Here is a 10,195-nt window from a genome sequence, read left to right as displayed (position 1 = left end):
CTAAGAGTCTCGAAAACTTGGCATTGAAGCCATCGCACCCCCAAAGGAGATCACAATTCCCCCCCGTTTTGAACTTTTTTATTAATATATTTTTTTTGTTAAATTTCTTTGTATTTTTTTTTTCCTGCAAGACTTGGTGTTGGCGGCACTGTTGTAGTTTATCTTCAATCCCAAATTCCATGAAATAGAAATCAGAAGTAAAGGTTGAGAGGGAAAGGGGGGGGGGGGCAGGCCAGGGAGTAAACAGTTTGACTAGGGAAAAAAAAAAGAAGAAGACAACGACACAGAGAGGATGTGGTGGGCATTCCCAGGCAAGACCATTCCTTAGGGAGGGGGGTGGCAGGCAGCTTGCCTCTGCCTCATGCAGGGGAGGGAGGAAAGATTCCCCCAGGGACCCTACAGTCCCCACTCCTAGGGCTTCCTGCTCCCAGGGGAAAAGCTACTACCAGCTTCAACCACCAACAGGGCTCTCCACCTACCACTCACCCCACCCTGCCTGGGACTTGGGATATTGACTTCCTCTGGTCCCTCCTGTCCTCTCCCAGTTCCACAAGATCCCAGTGCCATGGCCGAAGGGACCCGACCCTCTGTGGAACTACTAAAGCTTGTGTCACCTTCTGCTGGCCCCGGAGTTCCTGTTTTTCCAGTCTGCCTTTCCCAGTCACAATTCTCAAGAGTTGTGGAGTAGAGTCCTTGCTCCCCAACTACGATTACCTTCTGCAGTAGAAATGTCTTCTTCAGACCCCCTTAGAAGTTTAATCAAAGGCCACAAGTGAGTCCAGACCAACCAAATGAATATATAGGGGAGGGGGAGAGGAGGGTGGGAAAGCCTAGTGGGTGGACTTGGCTGCACTGGGCATTTTCTTTCCTCTACACATTGCTCTTGATGTAATGTGCCATCCTAGGGACTAGAGAAAGACAGGCTGTTGAGGAAAGAGACAAAGGAGAGTAGCAGGGAGGAATTAATAGCTTTTCCCTTTGCCCCTTCAGGAAGGCTCAGGTTAGGTAAGAACCTAGCTCGGAGCCTCCAAGGGCTCACGTGGAGGTTTAACACTAGGCCTCGGAGGGACACCCGGTCCCTTGGGTCAGGGAGCACAGTAGCTCAGCCAGGATCTCGTCCAGTATGGTCACCCCTTGTCCATTTTCTTCCTCCTTTCCACTCAGCTTCAGGATACTCCTCAGGACACCAGACCCCCACCCTCATAAAAGTTCAGGTCGAAAGAAAAGGGGAGGGTGGGGGGCAATGGTCTGACTTAGATGTGTGTGTGCCTCAGAGCGGAGAATGACTCTGAGCAAGAAAAGCCCTTCGTATGTAAACAATCTAGAGAAAGGGAGGGTGGGGGAGGGGGTGAGGAAGACAGTCAGGTCCAGAGGAAATGAGAGAATCTGAAAGGAGAAGGGAGAAGAAAAGGCCAGAGACGAAAAGGAGATGGGGGAGGGGACAGAAAGTAAAGGAGACGGGGGAGAGGGGAAAGAACAAAACAAAATAAACCCGACCAGAAGGAGGAACAGAGAAAAAGGCAGGCCAAAGAAGCCAAGAGGTGCGACCAAAAGCCAGAAGTAGGCCAAGAAGGAGCCTCAGGTGAGGAGCTGGGAGAACAGGAACGCCAGGCTGAGGTCCAGGAGGGCCACGGCTCCCACCACCAGGGGGTTGGCAGCTCCCTAGAGAGATAGACAGGAACCAGGCTCAGATCCTGAGGACTAGGGGCCAATGGCAGCCCCTACTTTCCACCCTACCCTGCAGTGACAACGTGGCAATGCTGAAACAGCACCTCTCCTCAGAGGCCAAAGTTGGGTGTGTGTGTGTGGTGGGGGGAGGGGGCGACTCCGACATCAACCTTTGTTCTGGATTGCAAAACACTTCTCTTCTCCAGGCAGAGCCCTGCCTTCTCTCCAGCTCCCTCAAGTCAGGATCAGCCCTTCCTCCCTCTGCTTCCCTCCCACCAGCATGTCACGTGGCTCAGGCAGAAGGTGCCTGGCCTTGGTAGCAGATGCTGGCAGCCGCCACCGGTACTGCAGCAAAGCGGAGAGGGATGGAGGGGGTGAGGATGTGGTTGCTAGGAAACGGGAGGAGGCCTGGTGTCCAATCAGAACAGAGTATTCTGGGGAAACCCCGCCCCTCCTTTTTTTTTTTTTCTGCCTCCTTTCCTATTTCCCTTCCTCCCAGGAGAGGGAGGGAGAGTCAGGGTGGGGAGGGAACCAGTTTTTCCTTTTTTATTTCTGAGCACCAAAGAGGGAAAGTGTGGAGGTGGGGGTAGGGGGTGGAGTAGGAAACCAGAGTTGGAAATGATATGGAAGGAGAACAAGGAAAGATGTTCAGGCACTGTTGGTAATTATTAGTTTGTAACCTTGGGAAGTTACTTGAAGCTCTAGGGCTGGCAATCCTCCCATCTGTCAAGTGAAGGAGATGGGCAGGAAGGTCTACAGTTTCTTCCAGTTCAAAGGTGCCCCTTTCTCTCTCCCTCTCCCTCTCCCTCTCTCTTTTTGGAGGTGGGATATGATCCTAGACTGTGCAAGAGTCTAAGGAGTCCAAATCAGCTCTCACTGCTCCCCCTGGGATCAGGAAGGCCTGGAAAGGGTGAGTGGCAAGGCTCTGCTGAGAAAAGAGGGAGACAGGAAGCAAAACTTAGGGCGCAGAGAGGGTCTCACCGGCTGGGCAGGCCTCTCGGTGGCAGCGGGCTCCTCAGGCTCTTCTGTCAGGCACCTGGCTTCAGGAGCCCCTGAGAAGGGGTGCCGCAGGATGGCTGTGGCCAGGGGCTCAGGCTCTGGGGCTCCTGTGGCCCTCAGCTGGCACAGGGGCTCCTCATCTTCCCCCTCCTCCTCTCGAAGACTTCCAGAACTGTCACTGCAGCCCCCAAGGAGTGGGGAACCAACTCTGGGTCCTGGGCCCTGCAGCCCAGCCTCGTCCTCGGCCTCATAGCCAGCCAGTTCCTCCACCTGCTCGCCTGGGCCCCCCCACTCCTCAGGCCAAGCTTTGGGACTGGAGAAGGGTCCCCGGTTGCCTCCAGGAGGCAGTGGGATCCGGCAGGTGGGGGGTCGCCAGGGTTGGCGGTAGGAGGCAGGACTGCTGGGCAGTTCAGGGGAGCCCTCTGACGGGGTCAGTCCATTCTCATACACCCCAGGGCTGTCTTCATCCAAGGGCTCGGTGTCGGAACCTTCTGAGTCTTGCCTGGGTCTGCGGCCTGGGGCAGGGAATGCTGGGAGTCAGAGGGACCTGACTAGCTCTGGGCTACAGAAGCTACAGCTGCATCCCCTGTGTGGGCACAGTCCCTCCCTGCAAGACCCCTGAACCCCTAGTCCTGATCATGCTGCTTTATCAAGCAACCAGACCTGGCCCACACCCTTACACCTGAACCTCTCGGTTTTCCTTTCAGGGATTCCTTTTTCTTCTGCCATGCATGACTCCCCCACTCCATCCACCTGGTTCCCAACTGCTCTCCACTCCCCAGGCTGCCCACGCCTCACCTGGGACCTCTAACATGGGCTGCAGGTCCTGGGCTATGAGTTTGGCCATCCGAGCTGCCTCCACAGCCTTCTCTGCGACGCTGCTGGCTGCCACCGCCTTGAGCAGGGCATCTGCGGCCCTGTGGGGCCCGGGGACAGACAGACACTTAGCCAGCCAGCATGAGGCATTCTAGACTCTCCTTCACCCCTGCTGAGCTCCCCAACCGGACCACCAATGGATGCACTCAGCTCTGGAACCCTTGCCCTTGCTCATACTTGCCCTGGCCCATCTCCTGTCCTGCCCTGGGCTGTGCCTACTGCTGTCACTACCCACTCCTCCTCCTCTCACACCTTCCTGCCACCCTGTCCTGTAGTAACACTTCCTTTGCTCCAGTTGCATGGGCCAGGCCCTCCACACCACACTTCTACTCACATCTTCCCAGTGACAGAAGCGACCTCGTGCTCTTTGCACACCCTCTGCAGTTGCACTTCTGAGCGCTCACCTCCCAGTGCTAATCTCCTCACATGCTCCCCAGGGCCACAGAACCCTGCACCTGAACCTCCATCCTGTAGCTCTGAGTGGCCCTGCCTTGAGTTTGGGGCCACCCTGCTCTTTGCTGCAGGTACACTCGAGGCATTGGCAGTCCTCCCTCCACTGTGGCCTTCCACTCAGGCCAGGTGATACTAATGTTTTCCCTTTCTTTCCACCAGCTGATGTTCATCACAGATGTCTTGGAATCATGAAATAAGTCCCATAACCCTCACTGAAGCCGAGCTGGAGGCAATCAGATGGGAGGAAGACCCAGAATGCCCTGTGGCCACAGACCTGCTTGACCCGGCCCAGGAAGGCAGTCTGGGCATGAGAGAGAGAAAGATAGTGGTGGGCACTGAAGCATCACCTTGTATGGCCAGCCTCCTGCCTTCTAATCGGGTGAATCAAGAACCCTTGGAGCTTTTAGGCCTCAGAGAACCTTGTTGTTCTGTCGTAGGGCTTTCACACTGCATGATGAGCCCTGTCCTGAAACCGAGCTGTACTTGGGTTTCATGGAGTACTAATGGCAGCCAAAATGCACGAATACTGAGAAAGGCCTGTGTGTTTTAGGATGGAGGCTCTAGGAATCAGGTTCCAGGCAGCAGACCCAGTCTGTAGTCAGGCATCAGGCCAGGCTCAGGCTACCTGGCAGAGACACCTGCTGCTGAGGCTCTGTTGTTTCCATGGCAGCCAGCAGCCAATGAGGGTTGTCAGGCCTGTTGCTGGGGAGACCAACCAGCCTCCTCCCACTGCCTGATTCTCTAGCTATTGAGATCAGTTTTTCTTGCACATGCCCACTCTCTACCTAGCCCAAAGTATCCCGATGCCTTGCCCTCCCCTTTTCCTGGCTTAAGGCCTTGGACTCCAACCATCCAGGCACCCATATATGCATCCAGATTAGTATGCTCTGATTCAGCTATCTTCTCTAATACACACACAGACACACACACACAAACAATATGCAAGCCCATTTAAATATCTTTGGGTATATCTTGACCCTCTGAAACAGTTTCAGATTTAAACAGAGGCCTTCAGTTGTGACATCCTTCCTTTTCTTTAAAAGAAAAATTCACTTATAAAAATTCAAATGTGTGAGTTGTCTAGATTACAGGTCTGTGAGTATCACTACAAATAGCATTTTTTTTGGCTTCCTTTGGATCGATGCTATCTAACAGTAACAAGCCATAGGTAGCTAGTAAATACTTGAATGGCTGGGAAAATAGCTCAGCTGGTTTAAGCATTTAACTTGCATGCCTAAGGTTTCCAGTTCAATTCCCAGAGCCACATGTACCATGTGGGTTTCTGTCTCATGTGAAACTCTTGTCTCATATATAGTAAATAAAAGAAATAAATCTTTACAAAAGCACTTGAGGGTGGGGGTGATATGCAGAAGACTTTCATACGTAAAACTCCTGGGTCCCAGGTTTAATCCCCAGTACCACCATAAGTCAGCTGAGTAGTGCAGTGTGGAAAAGGAAGAAACAAACAAACAGACAGACAAACACTTGAGCTATGGCCAGTCTGAATGGAAATCATGTGCATAAAGGGTAGGATGCATATTATATTTCACATAGTTGAAAAGAAGGATGTGAAATGGCTCCTTAATATATCATTGTAGGTTGAAATGATAATAATCTGGACATACTGGGTCATATACAATTACACTGTTAAAGTCCCTTTCATTTTTTTATGATGTTTTCATCGATTTGTTTCCTTTTCTTTTCTTTTTCTTTTTTTTAATTTTGATGAGAGAGATACTGACAGAAAGATGCACACACACACACACTCCCCCAGGGGACTGCTCAGCTCTGACTTATGGTGCTGCTGAGGACAGAACCTGGGTGCTCAGAGCCTCTGGCATGAGAGTTTTCTGCATGATCAGGATGCTGCCCCCTCCCCCCCATCAGTTTCTTTTAATTTTCTCCTATGGTTACTAGAAGATGTGAAACTCTGCATCTGGTTTACATTCTATTCGAACTGGACTGGACTGTTTTGGACAGGACGATTTCTATGCATGGAAACGTAGTCTGATTTACAGGAAGCACATTGCATCCACAAGCATGCCTTCTCTCAAACTCCATCGGCTGGGAAAAGGGAGGCAAAGCTGAGAGCTCCTGTCTTTTCAAAACAAAGGAGCTGTCCAAACCGGACTGCCCAAGGCCCAAGGCCCAAGGCCCAAGACCTGGCTGGGATTAGACTCTGGGCAGGCAGGGACTGGACTCCCCGTCTCTGCCCAGAGGTTGGATGGGCAGTAAGAGGAGGCAACACAGGGCGCGCCTGGGTTCCGAGAAGCTTTCTGGGCCTGTAGCAGGCAGCGCTCACTGCCACTCCCAGTCTTCTGGGTGCCCCGTCAAGCACCCAGCCACCCACAGATACACCCACCTCCACCTGTAGCCTCAGAAACATGCACCCCAAATACCCAGGGCCCTCTTGGCCTGCTCTAGCCCCACAGGCTTCTAGGCTGGTCCTCAGGGCGCCCCCGGCCCCTGCCGAGCTGCGTCCTGCGCGCCGCGTGCCCACCTGCCCGCGGCGATCTCCTGGCGCTGGCGGGCGGCGCTCACGGCTCGACGGGCGCCCTCGACGGCCCGGTCCACCTTCTCCTTCACTTTGCCCCGGCGCAGGGCGAGCGGCAGGAGGCTGCGCACGCGGCCCCCGTGCACCAGCCGGTTGCGCTTGTACTTGCCCTCCTCGCGGGAGCCGTCGGGCCGGGTGGTGCGCCCGTAGCCGTGCCGCCGGTTGCCCAGCCACTCGCCCTCGTAGCGCAGCCCGTTGGAGCGCTGGCTCACGCCGTAGCCACTGCGCCGGTCTGCGCGCCATTCTCCCGCGTACACCTCGGTGGCCGAGCCCTCGATGAGCGCAGGTGGCGCGGGGGCCGGGGGCCCGCTGGCCTCGGAGCCCGGGGGTCCCGTGCTGCCCACCTCGCTGCCCACCTCGCTGCGCAGGGAGCCCCGCTTGCTGCCCAGGGAGCTGCGGCGGCCCCCGGCCCGGAGCCCGCTGAGCAGCAGGGAGCGGCGGAAGAAGCCCCCGGCGGCGGGGGTGCGCTTTCGGGAGGAGCCGTCGGCGTCCCCCGGCCCGGCCAGCACGAAGCCGCCCCGCGAGCCGGAGGCCGGGCTGCCCCCCTCGTCGCCCGGCAGGGGCAGGGGCGGGGGCGGCGTCGGGGGGTCGCTGTGGCCAGAGTCCAGCGAGGTGCGGCGGGGCGAGCGCAGCAGCGCCGCCTGGTGGTAGGGCACGCTCTGCCGCACCCCGTAGCCGTGGCGCTTGCCCGCCTGCCACTGGCCCTGGTAGGTGCCTGCGGGGGTGGGGGGCACAGAGTCAGGGCCCACAGCTCACCGCATCCCGGCTCCCTCGCACCCCGGAGGCCCAAGTGTTGGGCGGGGCAGGCGGGGGACGGGCCATGTGGGGGCAGGTGGGAGAGCCCAGGAGACAGGTGCACGCGGGCAGCGCGGGCCAGGGCCAGGGCGAGGGACAGACAGGCTGGATGCGGCAGGACAGACAGTCCAGAGCGAGTGCCGAAGCTGATGGGGGCTGGGGGGGGCATGGGAGGTATGGGACAGTCACGTGGCAGGCAGACGGGGGCGAGCTGACTTGGGGGGGTTGCAGGCAGAGGGCAGAGGTGGAAGGGGGAGTGTGAGGGCCAGACAGGGGGGGGGGGCGGTGGAGAACGGAGTCGAGCAGGTAGCGGGCCGGCAGGCAGGAGGCGAGGCTGGGCCCGGGGGCGCGCCCCAGGGGGAGGCTGGAGGGAAGCGGGGGGCGGGGAGGCAGACGCGGGCCAGGCCGGGCGGGATCGCGCGCGCGCGCGCGCGGACAAACAGACACACAGTCGTGGGCGGGGCCCCGCACCTCCGTCCGAGTAGGTCTCGGTGCCGTAGCCGTCCTGGAAGCCGTCCTTCCAGAGCCCCGCGTAGCGCAGGCCCGACACGCTCTCCCACACGCCGCTGCGCCCCTTCAGCCCGCCCAGCCACTCGCCGCGGTACGTCCAGCGGCTCTTGCGCTCCACGCCCAGCCCTTCGCGCTTGCCCTGCTGCCAGTGGCCCTGGTAGCTGTGCCCGCCGGGCCCCGTGAAGACGCCCAGCGACTCGAAGCCGTGCGCCCAGCAGCCACTGTACTCGCCCTGGGCGCCGGGCCCGGTGCACACGCCGTAGCCATGTGCCCGCCCCGCCTCCCAGCCCCCCACGTAGCAGCCCCCGTCGTCAAAGTCGAACTTGCCCCCGGGGGACATGCATGTAGTTGGCGCGGCCTCAGCCCCCGGGCGGCTCAGCGCATCCTGGGGCTGGAGAGCCGGCTGGGGCCTGGGAGCTGGGCGAGGCCTGGGGGCGGGGGCAGTTAGACGGGGGCCGGGCGGGGGGTGCCCAGCGCGGGCTGACAGGGCCGGACCCTCATCCTGAGCGGCTGCGGAGAGAGAGGGGGGAAGTGGCAGCGAGGCCCCTCCTCTCTGCCCACCGCTCGTGGGCCCAGCGGCTCGGGGGCACCAGCACCGCCCCCGGGCCCCCACCCCAGGGCAGCGGCTTCAGACATTTCCTAAGCTTTTGGAGGCTCCGGGGCGCCCCCCACCCCTCCCAGGACTTGGGGTTCCAGCCCCGAGGAGTCCCACTTCTCTAACCTAGAGCCCCAAAGTAGCAAGTGTGGATGGCAATTTTAACGGGGGGGGGGGGGCGGCTCTTGGGCAGAGCCGTAGGTCATCCACTTCCCTGCCTGCTGTCAGGACCCCTCTAGCACCCCGTTTTGGGGGGCTTCCCTGGCCAGAAGGGGCGCGGGGCATGGGGGGGGTGTAAGGAAAGATGGAGCAAGGTGGGCAGAGGGCTTGGTAGGGGAGAAGATGAGGCTGGGGGGGGATCTGCAGGGGGAAAGGCGAGGGTGGGGACAAGCAGGCTACTCACCATGTGGGCTGGGGCGCGGGCTGCCTCCCGGGCACAGCAGCCATGGCTGGGTACCTCCACTCCCACCTCTCCCAGACAAGCCGAGCCCCCTCCCCTTCCGGGGAGACTGCTCCAACCCAGAGAGAGAAGGTGGGGGCGCCGCTGAAGCAAGTCCCTTCTCTCCCCAGCTGGAAGAGCAGGCAGTGGGAAGTGGGGGGGCGACGAGGCTGGGGCAGGGGTGGGGAGATGGGAATAGTGTAGCGAGAAGATCTGCTGGGCTGGAGGGAGAGAAGAGGAGCGGGGAGCGGGTTGGGGAAGGAGGGGGCTATCAAGAGGGGGTGTTTTATTATTATTATTTTTCTTCTTCTTATGGTTGGGAGAGGAAAAAAAAAATCAAAATTCTGATTCCATCCCAGCACAAATCAATGTTTGCTCCATCCCAGCATCACTGGGGAGGCAGGGCCAGGAGGACTTAAAGGGGCCGGGAGGAGAGAGCAGAGGGGAAGTAAGGGAGGGGCAGAGAGGGAGGGGAGATGGTGAGGAATGATGGTGGTGGTGGTAAGGGGGGATGCCCACCACAAGAAGGGGAGGTAGGTAGAGAAGTAAGAGCCACCAGACCCCCAGGCAGTGGGGTGAGGCTGGAGGAGGGGAGAGGAGCAGGGGGAGGAGTCTGAGCTGAAGATGGGGAGGCTGGGGGAGGCCGAGCAGAGCTGGGGGGGGGGGAGGGTGCTGCGGGCTGCGAGGCTGGAAGAGGGCGAGAGGAATGCAAAGAGAGGTGCTGGGGGTGAGGCTGAGGAGCGCAGGGGTGCAGCCAGAGCCTGGGGGTGCGGGAGGGTGGGAGGAGACCCCCCTTTTCTGATGCTGGTGAAGGATGGGGGTAGGGTGTGGGGGGGAGAGAAGCCAGGAAGAAGGAGGAGGAGAAGCTCGATGTGAGAGAGGGAAAGGAGAGCCGTGCAGGGAGAGAATCTCTGCCAGGGAAGCACCCTGGCAAAAGGTTGGGGGACCGGAAGTGGTGTTTATGGGACCCTGAGGAAAAGGGTAAATCTGCCAGCTGCTTGGACTGAAGCCAGGAAGCCTTGGGCATGGATGCCTCTGCCTACCTGGTTCACTGCTCTTCCTGAACTGGAGGCTGCCCCACTTGCACCCTCCCTGTGCTGTTCCAGACACCCACCCTGCGCCCCCATAGGAAGCCAGGTCATGATTGGTAATGCTAAGTAGATCTGGCATTTGGGAATCTTTTGCTAACCTAGAGGCCAGGACACACCTACCCATTTGCAGGCCCTTGTGCTGGGGAAGGCCCTCCTTAGCCTGCTACCCCACCCCACCCTGACAGCTCCCCAGAGAGCTGCTTACAGGGGGAAAA

The 10,195-nt window shown here is 58.9% G+C and overlaps 1 protein-coding gene across 2 annotated transcripts; it reads right to left on the bottom strand.

Annotated features, from left to right (window-relative positions):
• Positions 1 to 62: 62 nt before the first annotated feature.
• On the bottom strand, positions 63 to 9,456 carry JPH4 (junctophilin 4). 2 transcript variants are annotated; one of them, XM_007536491.3, is made up of 6 exons: positions 8,854 to 9,456; positions 7,817 to 8,365; positions 6,497 to 7,265; positions 3,466 to 3,584; positions 2,650 to 3,182; positions 63 to 1,662 (listed from the first exon to the last, which is right to left on the bottom strand). In XM_007536491.3, the coding sequence occupies exons 2-6, from the start codon at positions 8,193 to 8,195 to the stop codon at positions 1,579 to 1,581; spliced, it is 1,884 nt and encodes a 627-aa protein (XP_007536553.1). In that variant the 5' UTR covers positions 8,196 to 8,365; positions 8,854 to 9,456; the 3' UTR covers positions 63 to 1,578. The 2 variants fall into 2 exon arrangements, with proteins under 2 accessions (XP_007536553.1, XP_060031288.1); XM_060175305.1 differs by lacking the exons at positions 63 to 1,662; positions 2,650 to 3,182; positions 3,466 to 3,584 and adding an exon at positions 5,740 to 6,060 and having other exon boundaries at positions 8,854 to 9,453.
• Positions 9,457 to 10,195: the final 739 nt, after the last annotated feature.

This window comes from Erinaceus europaeus, chromosome 16 (genome assembly GCF_950295315.1).
Source record: "Erinaceus europaeus chromosome 16, mEriEur2.1, whole genome shotgun sequence".
Classification (NCBI taxonomy): Eukaryota; Metazoa; Chordata; class Mammalia; order Eulipotyphla; family Erinaceidae; genus Erinaceus; species Erinaceus europaeus.
Note: the sequence above shows the minus strand (reverse complement) of the source record. Positions and strands in the feature narration are given on the sequence as shown.

Excerpts from the sequence above, each read along its gene's own strand:
- JPH4 (XM_007536491.3), bottom strand. The coding sequence starts at position 8,195 with ATGTCCCCCGGGGGCAAGTTCGACTTTGACGACGGGGGCTGCTACGTG. Across the intron at positions 3,585-6,496 it reads CAGGAGATCGCCGCGGGCAG|GGCCGCAGATGCCCTGCTCA; the intron begins GTGGGCACGCGG and ends CGGGCCCCACAG. Across the intron at positions 1,663-2,649 it reads CCGAGAGGCCTGCCCAGCCG|GGAGCTGCCAACCCCCTGGT; the intron begins GTGAGACCCTCT and ends CTATCTCTCTAG.